The sequence below is a fragment of the Oncorhynchus kisutch genome, linkage group LG17 (assembly GCF_002021735.2).
Source record: "Oncorhynchus kisutch isolate 150728-3 linkage group LG17, Okis_V2, whole genome shotgun sequence".
Lineage (NCBI taxonomy): Eukaryota > Metazoa > Chordata > Actinopteri > Salmoniformes > Salmonidae > Oncorhynchus > Oncorhynchus kisutch.
Window position 1 is genome coordinate 76,302,863 of NC_034190.2, and position 19,210 is coordinate 76,322,072.

General features: G+C 44.9%; 1 protein-coding gene across 7 annotated transcripts in view; it reads right to left on the reverse strand.

Annotated features, from left to right (window-relative positions):
- The window catches only part of LOC109907075 (serine/threonine-protein kinase WNK2), an 85,307-nt gene that overhangs the window by 41,685 nt on the left and 24,412 nt on the right, over positions 1-19,210 (reverse strand). For all 7 annotated transcript variants that reach the window (XR_004203724.1, XR_004203723.1, XR_004203725.1 and 4 more), the window contains exon 3: positions 433-605. Coding sequence is in view for 4 of the 7 variants with exons in the window: in XM_031794647.1 (XP_031650507.1) it covers positions 433-605 (173 nt within the window). In the remaining 3 variants the exon portion in view is untranslated. The remainder of the gene's footprint in view (positions 1-432; positions 606-19,210) is intronic.

Below are 19,210 nucleotides of genomic sequence, written 5' to 3' on the forward strand. Positions count from 1 at the left end.
AACATTCAAGGACCATTTTCTCAAAAGTGTAGTGACAAATGTATCAACTTTCAAAGCAGAATTCCTTTCCCATTGTTCCTCAACTGCAGTGTATGATGTTGTATCTCTGAGTCTCTAATTATATCCATTGTAAAAAATGTTGCTACATCGAGGCGAGGCGGTAGGCCATTTTTGGTTATAAGTGATTTGTGATGCATCTATATAAGGCTTATAGAGGCTTCATTAAACTTCATGAGAAATACTTTATTTAAAGTGAGACTTTATTTCTACAGAGAGAACATCCTCATGAATGCTCTGATTAGCCAACTCACTGGTTCCAATTTACAGGAAGCTAGAGTGAGCCGTCATCTCTTTGGTGTAACCCTATTTGATGCTGAGCAGTGGTGTACATGTGTATGTCGGTCTGTCTGTGTGTGTTTGTCTTCTACCCACGTTTTGAGTGTCCCCGAGGTCATGAGTTCGGTGACCAGGACGATGCACTTCTTCCCTCGCAGCACTGACTCCCAGGAGTCATAGAAACGAACAATGTTAGGATGTTGGAGCCCCTTCAGCATCTCTGCCTCCTCCTTAAAACGCTGCTGCTCCGCCTTGGTCAGCTTACGGTCCTGTAGAAACACAGGAATACACACATGCAGGTTAGACATAAGTAGACATCAGTGAGAGCACTTGGTTGTGAGATCAAGTTGCAAAGATCGATACCTGCACACTGGTGAATGCTCCAGCAGGCCAACATTTCAACCCCAAAGGTCTTCATCAGTAAGAACATACCCACAGCCTAGACAGTTTTCAGTGCTACACTCCTAATATTGTACAAAAACAAACTATGGGTTTAAAGTGCTTCGGTCTGTTTTAAAGTGGCATAGGATCACACTTTTGCACATTCCACCATCACCATACACTGAACCTGAAACCTGTGACAAGAAGAATGCTTTCAGGTGACGATGCATATACTAAACCTGAGTTTACGTGGAGCATGCTTCAGGAAAAAGTACTGTCAACAACAGATCTAATACTGGAGAACTATACCTATTAGGAAACAGTACTGTCAACAACAGATCTAATACAGGAGAACTATACCTATTAGGAAACAGTACTGTCAACAACAGATCTAATACTGGAGAACTATACCTATTAGGAAACAGTACTGTCAACAACAGATCTAATACTGGAGAACTATACCTATTAGGAAACAGTACTGTCAACAACAGATCTAATACAGGAGAACTATACCTATTAGGAAACAGTACTGTCAACAACAGATCTAATACAGGAGAACTATACCTATTAGGAAACAGTACTGTCAACAACATATCTAATACAGGAGAACTATACCTATTAGGAAACAGTACTGTCAACAACAGATCTAATACTGGAGAACTATACCTATTAGGAAACAGTACTGTCAACAACATATCTAATACAGGAGAACTATACCTATTAGGAAACAGTACTGTCAACAACAGATCTAATACAGGAGAACTATACCTATTAGGAAACAGTACTGTCAACAACAGATCTAATACAGGAGAACTATACCTATCAGCCTGGTCTCTTTACACTACCAAGCAACCATGTTTAATTTAATTACACACCTACGACCACTAGATGGCGGCAGCGGAACATAGTTTCCTCTGCATCAGTGGAGAGCCAACACCCCACCTCAGCCTGTACAACTCATTCAGATGCATCTGCCACGCTGCTATTAGGCCCCGTATGGTGGATGCTGCAGAAATCCATTCACTGGCAGTATATCATTGGGGAATACACACACACACACACATACAGAAGTATACATGCACACACATGCATGCGCGTGCACACACATGCAGACAGCCACACTCATGGTGGAAACAGACACACACAGCACACACACAGCACATACACACACAGCAGACTACTGACTGGCTCCTCTGTTGGCTTCTGGCAAATACACACTTTGGATATATTCAGCTACTTGATGAGAAATTGTGATGCAGGAACACTGTTAGAAAACATACAGCACATAAAATATGCTATGCGATACATATTCATTTCAACCCAGGAGAAATGACAGACTCAAACACTTCTGTATTACAGGGTAAAGAAAACAAAACTAAGTCAGAACCATTCCACATGCTTTTATACTATTAGGAACTGCTGAATGATTTTACATTTATGTATGATTGGATGACAGGACACATTTATGTATGATTGGATGACAGGACACATTTATGCATGATTGGATGACAGGACACATTTATGTATGATTGGATGACAGGACACATTTATGTATGATTGGATGACAGGACACATTTATGTATGATTGGATGACAGGACACATTTATGTATGATTGGATGACAGGACACATTTATGTATGATTGGATGACAGGACACATTTATGTATGATTGGATGACAGGACACATTTATGTATGATTGGATGACAGGACACATTTATGTATGATTGGATGACAGGACACATTTATGTATGATTGGATGACAGGACACATTTATGTATGATTGGATGACAGGACACATTTATGTATGATATCAATACATTCATGTTGAAGAATATCGGCCCCTTGGCCATTTCACAAATGGCAGCTGTCCTAACAATTGTCACCGTAAAAAGAACAAATAAAGCATTGTGGGTTTTTTGTGGTCATTGACCTCAGTTGACCTTGTCACTTGTGGTCTCTTAGGCATCATTCAACATCACGCTTTAGACTGAATAGGACAACAACGAAAGGTCATGACCTGAGGCGGGGAAACCGCAGACGTGACAATTGCAACAAGTGGTGACAAGGCATGATGGCCATATTGCAAAACAAAGCAAGAAACGACAAAAAAAAACTGCCATCCTCTAACTAGCACCTGTCAGGTTCATGATAACTACCATCCTCTAACTAGCACCTGTCAGGTTCATGATAACTACCATCCTCTAACTAGCACCTGTCAGGTTCATGATAACTACCATCCTCTAACTAGCACCTGTCAGGTTCATGATAACTACCATCCTCTAACTAGCACCTGTCTGGTTCATGATAACTACCATCCTCTAACTAGCACCTGTCAGGTTCATGATAACTACCATCCTCTAACTAGCACCTGTCAGGTTCATGATAACTACCATCCTCTAACTAGCACCTGTCAGGTTCATGATAACTACCATCCTCTAACTAGCACCTGTCTGGTTCATGATAACTACCATCCTCTAACTAGCACCTGTCAGGTTCATGATAACTACCATCCTCTAACTAGCACCTGTCAGGTTCATGATAACTACCATCCTCTAACTAGCACCTGTCAGGTTCATGATAACTACCATCCTCTAACTAGCACCTGTCTGGTTCATGATAACTACCATCCTCTAACTAGCACCTGTCAGGTTCATGATAACTACCATCCTCTAACTAGCACCTGTCAGGTTCATGATAACTACCATCCTCTAACTAGCACCTGTCAGGTTCATGATAACTACCATCCTCTAACTAGCACCTGTCTGGTTCATGATAACTACCATCCTCTAACTAGCACCTGTCAGGTTCATGATAACTACCATCCTCTAACTAGCACCTGTCAGGTTCATGATAACTACCATCCTCTAACTAGCACCTGTCAGGTTCATGATAACTACCATCCTCTAACTAGCACCTGTCAGGTTCATGATAACTACCATCCTCTAACTAGCACCTGTCAGGTTCATGATAACTACCATCCTCTAACTAGCACCTGTCAGGTTCATGATAACTACCATCCTCTAACTAGCACCTGTCAGGTTCATGATAACTACCATCCTCTAACTAGCACCTGTCAGGTTCATGATAACTACCATCCTCTAACTAGCACCTGTCAGGTTCATGATAACTACCATCCTCTAACTAGCACCTGTCAGGTTCATGATAACTACCATCCTCTAACTAGCACCTGTCAGGTTCATGATAACTACCATCCTCTAACTAGCACCTGTCAGGTTCATGATAACTACCATCCTCTAACTAGCACCTGTCAGGTTCATGATAACTACCATCCTCTAACTAGCACCTGTCAGGTTCATGATAACTACCATCCTCTAACTAGCACCTGTCAGGTTCATGATAACTACCATCCTCTAACTAGCACCTGTCAGGTTCATGATAACTACCATCCTCTAACTAGCACCTGTCAGGTTCATGATAACTACCATCCTCTAACTAGCACCTGTCAGGTTCATGATAACTACCATCCTCTAACTAGCACCTGTCAGGTTCATGATAACTACCATCCTCTAACTAGCACCTGTCAGGTTCATGATAACTACCATCCTCTAACTAGCACCTGTCAGGTTCATGATAACTACCATCCTCTAACTAGCACCTGTCAGGTTCATGATAACTACCATCCTCTAACTAGCACCTGTCAGGTTCATGATAACTACCATCCTCTAACTAGCACCTGTCAGGTTCATGATAACTACCATCCTCTAACTAGCACCTGTCAGGTTCATGATAACTACCATCCTCTAACTAGCACCTGTCAGGTTCATGATAACTACCATCCTCTAACTAGCACCTGTCAGGTTCATGATAACTACCATCCTCTAACTAGCACCTGTCAGGTTCATGATAACTACCATCCTCTAACTAGCACCTGTCTGGTTCATGATAACTACCATCCTCTAACTAGCACCTGTCAGGTTCATGATAACTACCATCCTCTAACTAGCACCTGTCAGGTTCATGATAACTACCATCCTCTAACTAGCACCTGTCAGGTTCATGATAACTACCATCCTCTAACTAGCACCTGTCAGGTTCATGATAACTACCATCCTCTAACTAGCACCTGTCTGGTTCATGATAACTACCATCCTCTAACTAGCACCTGTCAGGTTCATGATAACTACCATCCTCTAACTAGCACCTGTCAGGTTCATGATAACTACCATCCTCTAACTAGCACCTGTCAGGTTCATGATAACTACCATCCTCTAACTAGCACCTGTCAGGTTCATGATAACTACCATCCTCTAACTAGCACCTGTCAGGTTCATGATAACTACCATCCTCTAACTAGCACCTGTCAGGTTCATGATAACTACCATCCTCTAACTAGCACCTGTCAGGTTCATGATAACTACCATCCTCTAACTAGCACCTGTCAGGTTCATGATAACTACCATCCTCTAACTAGCACCTGTCAGGTTCATGATAACTACCATCCTCTAACTAGCACCTGTCTGGTTCATGATAACTACCATCCTCTAACTAGCACCTGTCAGGTTCATGATAACTACCATCCTCTAACTAGCACCTGTCAGGTTCATGATAACTACCATCCTCTAACTAGCACCTGTCAGGTTCATGATAACTACCATCCTCTAACTAGCACCTGTCAGGTTCATGATAACTACCATCCTCTAACTAGCACCTGTCTGGTTCATGATAACTACCATCCTCTAACTAGCACCTGTCAGGTTCATGATAACTACCATCCTCTAACTAGCACCTGTCAGGTTCATGATAACTACCATCCTCTAACTAGCACCTGTCAGGTTCATGATAACTACCATCCTCTAACTAGCACCTGTCAGGTTCATGATAACTACCATCCTCTAACTAGCACCTGTCAGGTTCATGATAACTACCATCCTCTAACTAGCACCTGTCTGGTTCATGATAACTACCATCCTCTAACTAGCACCTGTCTGGTTCATGATAACTACCATCCTCTAACTAGCACCTGTCTGGTTCATGATAACTACCATCCTCTAACTAGCACCTGTCAGGTTCATGATAACTACCATCCTCTAACTAGCAAAAAAAATCCAGAAAATCACATTGTAGGATTTTTAATGAATTTATTTGCAAATTATGGTGGAAAATAAGTATTTGGTCACCTACAAACAAGCAAGATTTCTGCCTCTCACAGACCTGCAACTTCTTATTTAAGAGGCTCCTCTGTCCTCCACTCGTTACCTGTATTAATGGCACCTGTTTGAACTTGTTATCAGTATAAAAGACACCTGTCCACAACCTCAAACAGTCACACTCCAAACTCCACTATGGCCAAGACCAAAGAGCTGTCAAAGGACACCAGAAACAAAATTGTAGATCTGCACCAGGCTGGGAAGACTGAATCTGCAATAGGTAAGCAGCTTGGTTTGAAGAAATCAACTGTGGGAGCAATTATTAGGAAATGGAAGACATACAAGACCACTGATAATCTCCCTCGATCTGGGGCTCCACGCAAGATCTCACCCCGTGGGGTCAAAATGATCACAAGAACGGTGAGCAAAAATCCCAGAACCACACGGGGGGACCTAGTGAATGACCTGCAGAGCTGGGACCAAAGTAACAAAGCCTACCATCAGCAAGGGCATTGAAGATGAAACGTGGCTGGGTCTTTTAGCATGAAAATGATCCCAAACACACCGCCCGGGCAACGAAGGAGTGGCTTCGTAAGAAGCATTTCAAGGTCCTGGAGTGGCCTAGCCAGTCTCCAGATCTCAACCCCATAGAAAATCTTTGGAGGGATATGAAAGTCCTTGTTGCCCAGCAACAGCCCCAAAACATCACTGCTCTAGAGGAGATCTGCATGGAGGAATGGGCCTAAATACCAGCAACAGTGTGTGAAAACCTTGTGAAGACTTACAGAAAATGTTTGACCTCTGTCATTGCCAACAAAGGGTATATAACAAAGTATTGAGATAAACTTTTGTTATTGATCAAATACTTATTTTCCACCATAATTTGCAAATAAATTCATAAAAAATCCTACAATGTGATTTTCTGGATTTTTTTTCTCATTTTGTCTGTCATAGTTGAAGTGTACCTATGATGAAAATTACAGGCCTCTCTCATCTTTTTAAGTGGGAGAACTTTCACAATTGGTGGCTGACTAAATACTTTTTTGCCCCACTGTACCTCAAAATGCTGCAACGCCCAGATCAAATCAAATCAAATCAAATCAAATGTATTTATATAGCCCTTCGTACATCAGCTGATATCTCAAAGTGCTGTACAGAAACCCAGCCTAAAACCCCAAACAGCAAGCAATGCAGGTGGAGAAGCACGGTGGCTAGGAAAAACTCCCTAGAAAGGCCAATACCTAGGAAGAAACCTAGAGAGGAACCAGGCTATGTGGGGTGGCCAGTCCTCTTCTGGCTGTGCCGGGTGGAGATTATAACAGAACATGGTCAAGATGTTCAATGTTCATAAATGACCAGCATGGTCGAATAATAATAAGGCAGAACAGTTGAAACTAGAGCAGCAGCACAGTCAGGTGGAAGTTGAAACTGGAGCAGCAGCATGGCCAGGTAGACTGGGGACAGCAAGGAGTCATCATGTCAGGTAGTCCTGGGGCATGGTCCTAGGGCTCAGGTCAGTTGAAACAAGGGTCTCCTTGCTCCATTCTCACCTGAGAGGATGCTAGTTTTTCTTTAGCCATTTCACAAGCTCCATACAACCTATGTAGGAAACCACTAACATATGACAACAAATTTGGGCGAGGCTCAACCACCTTCCAATCCCCCTTTAATAGAGCACAGTATGACCAAAAACAAGGACATTAGGACTGAACCCAGTGCTCACTTGTGATACTTCTTTAACAGCGAGCAGCAACCACGGTAAGCCCTCTTCCCAGTCACGTTCTAATTCAGTGCAGTACGCAATTAATACGCAATTATCACAAGACCTGTGCAAATATGTGCGAAGTGAAGTTGGAACCCTGATCGCTCTGAATCATCTTAATTATTCCAAAAAGGTAGATGACCTGTGACAAAACCTTCACAACAGACTTAGTGGTAATGTTGTGAAGTGGATCGGCTGCAGGATATCTCGTAGCCTGACACATCACAGTTAACATGTAGGTGCTACCAGCTTTAGAACGGGGTAAGGGTCCAACACAATCAATAATCACATGCTCAAATGCCTGGCTTGTAACAGGAATAGGTTGTAGCTGGTCTGGCCTTAACATCTGATTAGGCTTCCCAGTCAGCTGACAAACGCGGCATGTTTTGATGTAAGTGGAAATGTCTCTCTTTAAACGAGGCCATTAAAAATGTCACAAAATACGATCATAGGTTTAACTAACCCTTAAATGACCAGAAACGTCATGAGATGTTTTCAAAACTAGTTCTTGAAGTTTAGAAGGAACAACAATCTGAACAAGAGCATCACCCACAAAAATGTTGCATTTCCCCACCGACACCTGATGTAGTAACCCTTGGCAGCACTGAGGGAGACATAACACATAGAACCACCATGTCATTGTAAATAATCTAATTGTAATGCAGTTTCTCTCTCTCTCTCTTTCTCTTTCTCTTTATCTCTCTCTCTCTCTCTCTCTCTCTCTTTCTCTTTCTCTTTCTCTCTCTCAGCATCAAGACAACATCTTCAAATTGGGACTGCCCCACTGCATCTCCGCTCCTCTCCTAGACTCTCTGCTGCGTCACAGTCTGACTGGCTTTATGTGTGAGTGTCTTTATATGTCTGGGACTCTTGGGTGTTAGTGGATGTGTCCTTAGGTCTGTCTAGGTCTCTTTACATTATCTCTGCATCTAACTCCCTTCCAACGTGATTGTGTGTGTGTGTGTGTGTCGTTTCCGTTGGTAACCGTCTGACTGCATCTGTCATAATGTCATTGTGTATAATCAGAGCACCACCCCGTGTCACTGCTTGTCGTCTGTGCCTGTCTGGCCATCTGTCTCATTACCTCCCCATTTTATCTCCACTGAACCAGCAGCTCTCCCCATAGAGATATTCATTCTGGCCTCTCCCCTGGTGCATCTATTGTGTTCACCAGAGTCAGGTCAGACAATCTGGGATCAGCAAAGGTCACTGGGGTCAATTATCATAATTATCCTGTCTGTTATGTCATGGCAGCCCCAGACAAACACACACACACACACACACCCACACACACACACACACACACACACACACACACACACACACACACACACACACACACATCTGCTCTCTACAATATGTTAGGGTGGTAAAATATATGCTCTGGGGCTGCATAAATAAGACACAATCCTCCATTCATTCTAAAGACTGCTTAACATACCAGCATATAATACTATTACTGCTGACAATGAAGTGGAAATCTCACTGATAAATATGTATTCTCAGAACCCAGAATCAAATCTCACAGTACGCTGGCCAGCTATTCGATGCACGATAAAATAGATACTATAAGTGGTTTCCAAAAACTACTAAGCTATGAAAATATTGACACTTTTCTACAGCAAAGCAAACAAACTGGCCGTATACGATGTGATAACATACACAAAAGACAAACACACGGTTGAGAAAACAAAGAAGATCACGCTGACCACAAGACAAATGGGGGAGAGGGAGCAACAGAGTAACAAAGAGAGAGAAACAGAGGAAGAAAGGGAGTGAAAGAGATAGGGGCAGCTATGAAAGAGACCTATTGTGTACAACCTAGTGGGTGTCTCTCTGCAATCCCTCTGAATGAATATCCTAGTTACTAAGTTAAGTGGTGTGATACATATGGTTTGCGTCGCCAATGGCAACCTATTCCCTATAATAGTGCACTACTTTTGACCAGGGGCTATAGGGCTCTGGTAAAAAGTAATGCACTATATAGGCAATAGGTTGCTATGGGTGACGCAATCATGCAATAATCTACACAACTCCTACGGCTCCCACATAACATAAATAAACCATTATCTACTGTCTGTCTGATAATTCCTTACAAGTCCTTGTGTGTTGATGTTGCTCGATGACTCCAACCCATTTTAGGATTATGAATCCATTCCAAATGGGACCCTATTCCCATTAAAGTGCACTACTTTTGACCAGGGCTGGCACCCTATTTTTTATTTTTTTTATTTCACCTTTATTTAACCAGGTAGGCTAGTTGAGAACAAGTTCTCATTTGCAACTGCGACCTGGCCAAGATAAAGCATAGCAGTGTGAACAGACAACACAGAGTTACACATGGAGTAAACAATTAACAAGTCAATAACACAGTAGAAAAAAAGGGGAGTCTATATACATTGTGTGCAAAAGGCATGAGGAGGTAGGCAAATAATTACAATTTTGCAGATTAACACTGGAGTGATAAATGATCAGATGGACATGTACAGGTAGAGATATTGGTGTGCAAAAGAGCAGAAAAGTAAATAAATAAAAACAGTATGGGGATGAGGTAGGTGAAAATGGGTGAGCTATTTACCAATAGACTATGTACAGCTGCAGCGATCGGTTAGCTGCTCAGATAGCAGATGTTTGAAGTTGGTGAGGGAGATAAAAGTCTCCAACTTCAGCGATTTTTGCAATTCGTTCCAGTCACATGCAGCAGAGTACTGGAACGAAAGGCGGCCAAATGAGGTGTTGGCTTTAGGGATGATCAGTGAGATACACCTGCTGGAGCGCGTGCTACGGATGGGTGTTGCCATCGTGACCAGTGAACTGAGATAAGGCGGAGCTTTACCTAGCATGGACTTGTAGATGACCTGGAGCCAGTGGGTCTGGCGACGAATATGTAGCGAAGGCCAGCCGACTAGAGCATACAAGTCGCAGTGGTGGGTGGTATAAGGTACTTTAGTGACAAAACGGATGGCACTGTGATAAACTGCATCCAGTTTGTTGAGTAGAGTGTTGGAAGCAATTTTGTAGATGACATCGCCAAAGTCGAGGATCGGTAGGATAGTCAGTTTTACTAGGGTAAGTTTGGCGGCGTGAGTGAAGGAGGCTTTGTTGCGGAATAGAAAGCCGACTCTTGATTTGATTTTCGATTGGAGATGTTTGGTATGAGTCTGGAAGGAGAGTTTACAGTCTAGCCAGACACCTAGCTACTTATAGATGTCCACATATTCAAGGTCGGAACCATCCAGGGTGGTGATGCTGGTCAGGCGTGCGGGTGCAGGCAGCGAACGGTTGAAAAGCATGCATTTGGTTTTACTAGCGTTTAAGAGCAGTTGGAGGCCACGGAAGGAGTGTTGTATGGCATTGAAGCTCGTTAGATAGCACAGTGTCCAAGGACGGGCCGGAAGTATATATGGTGTCGTCTGCGTAGAGGTGGATCAGGGAATCACCCGCAGCAAGAGCAACATCATTGATATATACAGAGAAAAGAGTAGGCCCGAGAATTGAACCCTGTGTATTGGTTCCTGACTTCCCTGAACAGTTGCATATCGCGGGGACTATTCGATGCTATTGCAGTCCGCCACAGGATGTTTTTGTGCTGGTCGAGGGCAGTCAGGTCTAGAGTGAACCAAGGGCTGTATCTGTTCTTAGTTCTGCATTTTTTGAACGGAGCATGCCTATCTAAAATGGTGAGGAAGTTACTTTTAAAGAATGACCAGGCATCCTCAACTGACGGGATGAGGTCAATGTCCTTCCAGGATACCCGGGCCAGGTCGATTAGAAAGGCCTGCTCACAGAAGTGTTTTAGGGAGCGTTTGACAGTGATGAGGGGTGGTCGTTTGACTGCGGCTCCGTAGCGGATACAGGCAATGAGGCAGTGATCGCTGAGATCCTGGTTGAAGACAGCGGAGGTGTATTTGGAGGGCCAGTTGGTCAGGATTATATCTATGAGGGTGCCCTTGTTTACAGAGTTAGGGTTGTACCTGGTGGGTTCCTTGATGATTTGTGTGAGATTGAGGGTATCTAGCTTAGATTGTAGGACTGCCGGGGTGTTAAGCATATCCCAGTTTAGGTCACCTAACAGAACAAACTCTGAAGCTAGATGGGGGGCGATCAATTCACAAATGGTGTCCAGGGCACAGCTGGGAGCTGAGGGGGGTCGGTAGCAGGCGGCAACAGTGAGAGACTTATTTCTGGAGAGAGTCATTTTCAAAATTAGTAGTTCGAACTGTTTGGGTATGGACCTGGAAAGTATGACATTACTTTGCAGGCTATCTCTGCAGTAGACTGCAACTCCTCCCCCTTTGGCAGTTCTATCTTGACGGAAGATGTTATAGTTGGGTATGGAAATCTCAGAATTTTTGGTGGCCTTCCTGAGCCAGGATTCAGACACGGCAAGGACATCAGGGTTAGCAGAGTGTGCTAAAGCAGTGAGTAAAACAAACTTAGGGAGGAGGCTTCTGATGTTGACATGCATGAAACCAAGGCTTTTTCGATCACAGAAGTCAACAAATGAGGGTGCCTGGGGACATGCAGGGCACTATTCTCTTTAAAGTGCACTACTTTTGACCAGGGCTGGCACCCTATTCTCTTTAAAGTGCACTACTTTGACCAGGGCTGGCACCCTATTCTCATTAAAGTGCACTACTTTGACCAGGGCTGGCACCCTATTCTCTTTAAAGTGCACTACTTTTGACCAGGGCTGGCACCCTATTCTCTTTAAAGTGCACTACTTTTGACCAGGGCTGGCACCCTATTCTCTTTAAAGTGCACTACTTTTGACCAGTGCCTATAAAAATAAAAATGGGTGCCATTTAGGACACGAACTGAATATAGTTGCACCACTTAGCTGGTTGTTATAAAGCAGCTATTTTGGTCTCCTAAACCAAACAGTCCCCTAATGCTGATAATAACAATGTAGCACTCAGAGAAAAGCCCATTACTGAACATGAACAGGCCTAAAAGTCTACTAATAATGGCCTGTATGCGTAGTGTGGTAATCTGGTAATGTGTATTGTAAGATTGTATCCCTGAGCTATCAGTGAACAATAAGATCGGCCAATTAGATGTAATTCATGTCTGACATGGCTATTGTTCACAGTTGCTCCCGATAAAAAAAGTATTCGGTAAAGTGTTTAGTAAGGTGTTTGATAATGTGTTTTGGTAATGTAATGTGAATGGGTAATGTGTTGTCTGGTGGCAGGCTTGTAAATCAGGTTGTAAGTACAGTAGACTAACGTTATGCTTGATAATGTGTTTTGGTAATGTACTATGTATGGGTAATGGGTTAAGTAACGTGCGTAACACTGCGTCTCCAGCCCAGTCACAGTGACAGGCCTGTAACTCTGTCTTTAAACAGACTAAGACATTCTGTGTGGCGGCTTCAGTCCCACTTCCTGGCCCGTAACTCACAGGCCACAGTCACAAGCCATAGGCTTGTAAATAGACTCAGACATGACCCAGGTTGACTCCAACCACACCATGAAACTGTTTTGGACCAGACACTGTTTTGGAACAGACACCTGTTAAGCAGGCGGCCAGCTAGCCAGGTTCCGGGTCAGCAAGGCCTATAAAGCAGTCAGCCTAACAGACAGCCGGTAAGACAGTCAGCCAACATGACAGACATCTGTGTCCAGTCAGCGGGGAAACAACCCCACTTCATTTGGACTGTGAGGGGCCTCTCCATTCCTCCTCTACATGACCATAAATAGACAACAGTTTTAGCAGTGGTGGAAAAAGTACCCAATTGTCATACTTGAGTAAAAGTAAAGATACCTTAATAGAATATGACTCAAGAAAAAGTGAAAGTCACCCAGTAAAATACTACTTGAGGAAAAGTCTAAAAGTATTTGATTTTAAATATACTTAAGTATCAAAAGTAAAAGTAAAAGTTTAAATTCCATAAATATGGCAAACTAGATTCCACAATTCTCCTGTTTTTTTAATATACCGATATTCAGGGGCACACTTCAACAGTCAGACATAATTTACAAACAAAGCGTTTGTGTTTAGTGAGTCCACCAGATCAGAGGCAGTAGGGATGACCAGGGATGTTCTCTGTTTAGTGAGTCCACCAGATCAGAGGCAGTAGGGATGACCAGGGATGTTCTCTTGATGCGTGAATTGGACCATTTCCCTGTCCTGTTAAGCATTCAAAATGTAACAAATACTTTTGGGTGTCAGGAAAAAAATATAGATTATTTTCTTTAGGAATGTAGTGAAGTAAAAATGAAATGTAAAGTACAGATACCAAAAAAACTACTTAAGTAGTACTTTAAAGTATTTTTACTTAAGTACTTTACACCACTGAGTTTAAGATACACCTCCTATTGATAGGTTTATCTACTATAAACTAACAGAGACCGATTCAAGACCAAGACCGGAGGCGTGACCGAGTCAAGACCGGGAGGGGGACGAGAGGTTTGAGGCCAAGTCAAGACAGAGACTAGAAAAATGCGAGTCCAATTTAGGACCATGACTGTAATTTTGTCAAATTGTCACCATTAGAGTTCAAAATGTCCAGTATTTCAGAACATATGTTCTTATGAAATATGAACACAGACACTAGGCTGTGTGCTGCACGCATGTGAATATATTTCACGTGCTTTTCGATTGTGTCGGCTACTTTGTGCATGATTTATCTATTGTATTACGTAATTAATAAGTCAAATACCTCCACTACACTACTTTGATACAAAACAAAACAAATTAAGAAGTGAGTATAGGCAATGCCCACTGAAAAAAACTGGGTATATGCAGTTGAAGTCGGAAGTTTACAGGTTGGAGTCATTAAAACTCGTTTTTCAGCCACTCCACAAATGTCTTGTTAACAAACTAAAGTTTTGGCAAGTCGGTTAGGACATCTACTTTGTGCATGCTTGACAACATGGGAAAATCAAAAGAAATCAGCCAAGACCTCAGAAAAAAAAATCTGGTTTATCATTGGGAGCAATTTCCAAACACCTGACGGTACCACGTTCATTTGTACAAACAATAGTACGCAAGTATAAACACCATGGGACCACACAGCCGTCATACCGCTCAGGAAGGAGACGCATTCTGTCTCCTAGAGATGAACGTATTTTGGTGAGAAAAGTGCAAATCAATCCCAGAACAACAGCAAATGACCTTGTGAAGATGCTGGAGGAAACAGGTACAAAAGTATCTATATCCACAGTAAAACGAGTCCTATATCGACATAACCTGAAAGGCCGCTCAGCAAGGAAGAAGCCACTGCTCTAAAAACCGTCATAAAAAAGCCAGACTACGGTTTGCAACTGTACATGGGGACAAAGATTGTACTTGTCCTCTGGCCTGATGAAACAAAAATAGAACTGTTTGGCCATAATGACCATCATTATGTATGGAGGAAAAAGGGGGAGGCTTGCAAGCCGAAGAACACCATCCCAACCGTGAAGCACTGGGGTGGCAGCATCATGTTGTGGGGGTGCTTTGCCGCAGGAGGGACTGGTGCACTTCACAAAATAGATGGCATCATGAGGAGGGTAAATTATGGGGATATATTGAAGCAACATCTCAAGACACCAGTCAGGAAGTTAAAGCTCGGTCAAAAATGGGTCTTCCAACTGGACAATGACCCAAAGCATACTTCCAAAGTTGTGGCAAAATGGCTTAAGGACAACAAAGTCAAGGTATTGGAGTGGCCATCACAAAGCCCTGACCTCAATCCCATAGAAAATGTGTGGGCAGAACTGAAAAAGCGTGTGCGAGCAAGGAGGCCTAGAAACCTGACTCAGTTACACCAGCTCTGTCAGGAAGAATGGGCCAAAATTCACCCAACTTATTGTGGGAAGCTTGTGGAAGGCTACCTGAAACGTTTGACCCAAGTGAAACAATTTAAAGGCAATGCTACCAAATACTAATTGAGTGTATGTAAACTTCTGACCCACTGGGAATGTGATGAAAGAAATAAAAGCTGAAATAAATCATTCTCTCTACTATTATTCTGTAATTTCACATTCTTAAAATAAAGTGGTGATCCTAACTGACCTAAGACAGTGAATTTTTACTAGGATTAAATGTCAGGAATTGTGAAAAACGGAGTTTAAATGTATTTGGCTATGGTGTATGTAAACGTCTGACTTCCGCAAGGCCCTCCAGTGAGGGGTGTACGGTGCCTGAGGAAGGCACGCAGCATCATCAAGGACCCCACACACCCCAGCCATGAACTCCCTTACCGTCTGGCAGACAGTATCGGAGCAAGAGGTCCGATACCAACAAGCTCAGAGACAGTTTCTATCTACAAGCCATCAGACCGCTGAACACTTGAACTGGACTGACCACCTGCATTGACTTGCCGCCCCATAAAGGAATACTTCGGGATTTTGCCAATGAGGCACTTTATCTACTTCCCCAGAGTCAGATGATATGTGGATACCATTTTTCTGTCTCTGTATCCAGTATGGAAATGGTATCCATGAGTTCATTTGAGTCTGGGGAATTAAATAAAGAGCTTCACAAAATCCCAAAGTATCCCTTTCAGGGGTGGCAAGTCAATACAGGTGGTCAGTCCAGTTCAAGTGTTCAGCAATTAAATAATTGCCAAAATCCCAAAGTATCCATTAACACACACATCACAACTGCTGCTACCATATTCTTATTTATTATTGCTAAATACTGCAACATTTTCACACTTGCCACCCAATCCACCCTACCCCAAAACATGTGTAAATAATAAACTATTCAGCAACAAAGGTTAAAGGCTAACAAAATGAACCACCAAAACTCGTATTGACTGTATGTCTCTTTAGTGTGAACTACCGGTTGTCTCTGAACCAGTCAACCCCTAAATGGTAGTCCTATGGGATTATCATGACAATGATCTTTGAATCCTACAGCGTAATCCAGTATAACCCAATAGTGTCTCCTCTCCCCTTCAGAGGGTCTGCCTGACTGAACACACATGATAACACTGCCTGTACTGGAACTAACAAGGGGTTTCGGACCTTGTTTCTCCCGACCGGACTACAATGGCCCTTTTCCCTCGACCTGACTGGACTACTATGGCCCTTTCCCCCTGACCGGACTACTATGGCCCTTTCCCCCTGACTGGACTACCATGGCCCTTTCCCCCTGACTGGACTACTATGGCCCTTTCCCCCTGACTGGACTACTATGGCCCTTTCCCCCTGACTGGACTACTATGGCCCTTTTCCCTCGACCTGACTACTATGGCCCTTTCCCCCTGACCGAACTACTATGGCCCTTTCCCCCTGACCGGTCTACAATGGCCCTTTCCCCCTGACCAGACTACTATGGCCCTTTCCCTCGACTGGACTACTATGGCCCTTTTCCCTCGACCTGACTACTATGGCCCTTTCCCCCTGACCGGACTACTATGGCCCTTTTCCCTCGACTGGACTACTATGGCCCTTTCCCCCTGACCAGACTACTATGGCCCTTTTCCCTCGACCTGACTGGACTACCATGGCCCTTTCCCCCTGACTGGACTACTATGGCCCTTTCCCCCTGACTGGACTACTATGGCCCTTTCCCCCTGACTGGACTACTATGGCCCTTTTCCCTCGACCTGACTACTATGGCCCTTTCCCCCTGACCGGACTACTATGGCCCTTTTCCCTCGACTGGACTACTATGGCCCTTTCCCCCTGACCGGACTACAATGGCCCTTTCCCCCTGACCAGACTACTATGGCCCTTTTCCCTCGACCTGACTGGACTACCATGGCCCTTTCCCCCTGACTGGACTACTATGGCCCTTTCCCCCTGACTGGACTACTATGGCCCTTTCCCCCTGACTGGACTACTATGGCCCTTTCCCCCTGACTGGACTACTATGGCCCTTTTCCCTCGACCTGACTACTATGGCCCTTTCCCCCTGACCGGACTACTATGGCCCTTTTCCCTCGACTGGACTACTATGGCCCTTTCCCCCTGACCGGACTACAATGGCCCTTTCCCCCTGACCAGACTACTATGGCCCTTTTCCCTCGACCTGACTGGACTACCATGGCCCTTTCCCCCTGACTGGACTACTATGGCCCTTTCCCCCTGACTGGACTACTATGGCCCTTTCCCCCTGACTGGACTACTATGGCCCTTTCCCCCTGACTGGACTACTATGGCCCTTTTCCCTCGACCTGACTACTATGGCCCTTTCCCCCTGACCGGACTACTATGGCCCTTTCCCTCGACTGGACTACTATGGCCCTTTCCCCCTGACCGGACTACTATGGCCCTTTCCCCCTGACCAGACTACTATGGCCCTTTTCCCTCGACTGGACTACTATAGCCCTTTCCCCCTGACCGGACTACTATGGCCCTTTTCCCCCTGACCGGACTACAATGGCCCTTTCCCCTGACCAGACTACAATGGCCCTTTTCCCTCAACTGGACTACTATGGCCCTTTCCCCCTGACCGGACTACAATGGCCCTTTCCCCCTGACCGGACTACAATGGCCCTTTCCCCCTGACCAGACTACAATGGCCCTTTTCCCTCGACTGGACTACTATGGCCCTTTCCCCCTGACCGGACTACTATGGCCCTTTCCCCCTGACTGGACTACTATGGCCCTTTTCCCTCGACCTGACTACTATGGCCCTTTCCACCTGACCGGACTACTATGGCCATTTCTCCCTGACCGGACTACTATGGCCCTTTTCCCTCGACCGGACTACTATGGCCCTTTTCCCTCGACCGGACTACTATGGCCCTTTCCCCCTGACTGGACTACTATGGCCCTTTTCCCTCGACCTGACTACTATGGCCCTTTCCCCCTGACCGGACTAGTATGGCCCTTTCCCCCTGACCGGACTACTATGGCCCTTTTCCCTCGACCGGACTACTATGGCCCTTTCCCCCTGACCGGACTACTATGGCCCTTTTCCCCCTGACCGGACTACTATGGCCCTTTCCCCCTGACCGGACTACTATGGCCCTTTTCCCTCGACCGGACTACTATGGCCCTTTCCCCCTGACCGGACTACAATGGCCCTTTTCCCTCGACTGGACTACTATGGTCCTTTCCCCCTGACCGGACTACTATGGCCCTTTCCCCCTGACTGGACTACTATGGCCCTTTTCCCTCGACCTGACTACTATGGCCCTTTCCCCCTGACCGGACTACTATGGCCCTTTCCCCCTGACCGGACTACTATGGCCCTTTTCCCTCGACCGGACTACTATGGCCCTTTCCCCCTGACCGGACTACTATGGCCCTTTCCCCCTGACCGGACTACTATGGCCCTTTTCCCTCGACCGGACTACTATGGCCCTTTCCCCCTGACCAGACTACTATGGCCCTTTTCCCTCGACCTGACTACTATGGCCCTTTCCCCCTGACCGGACTACTATGGCCCTTTCCCCCTGACCGGACTACTATGGCCCTTTTCCCTCTACCGGACTACTATGGCTCTTTCCCCCTGACCGGACTACTATGGCCCTTTTCCCTCGACCGGACTACTATGGCCCTTTCCCCCTGACCGGACTACAATGGCCCTTTCGCCCTGACCGTACTACTATGGCCCTTTTCCCTCGACCGGACTACTATGGCCCTTTCCCCCTGACCGGACTACAATGGCCCTTTTCCCCCTGACCGGACTACAATGGCCCTTTCCCCCTGACCGGACTACTATGGCCCTTTCCCCCTG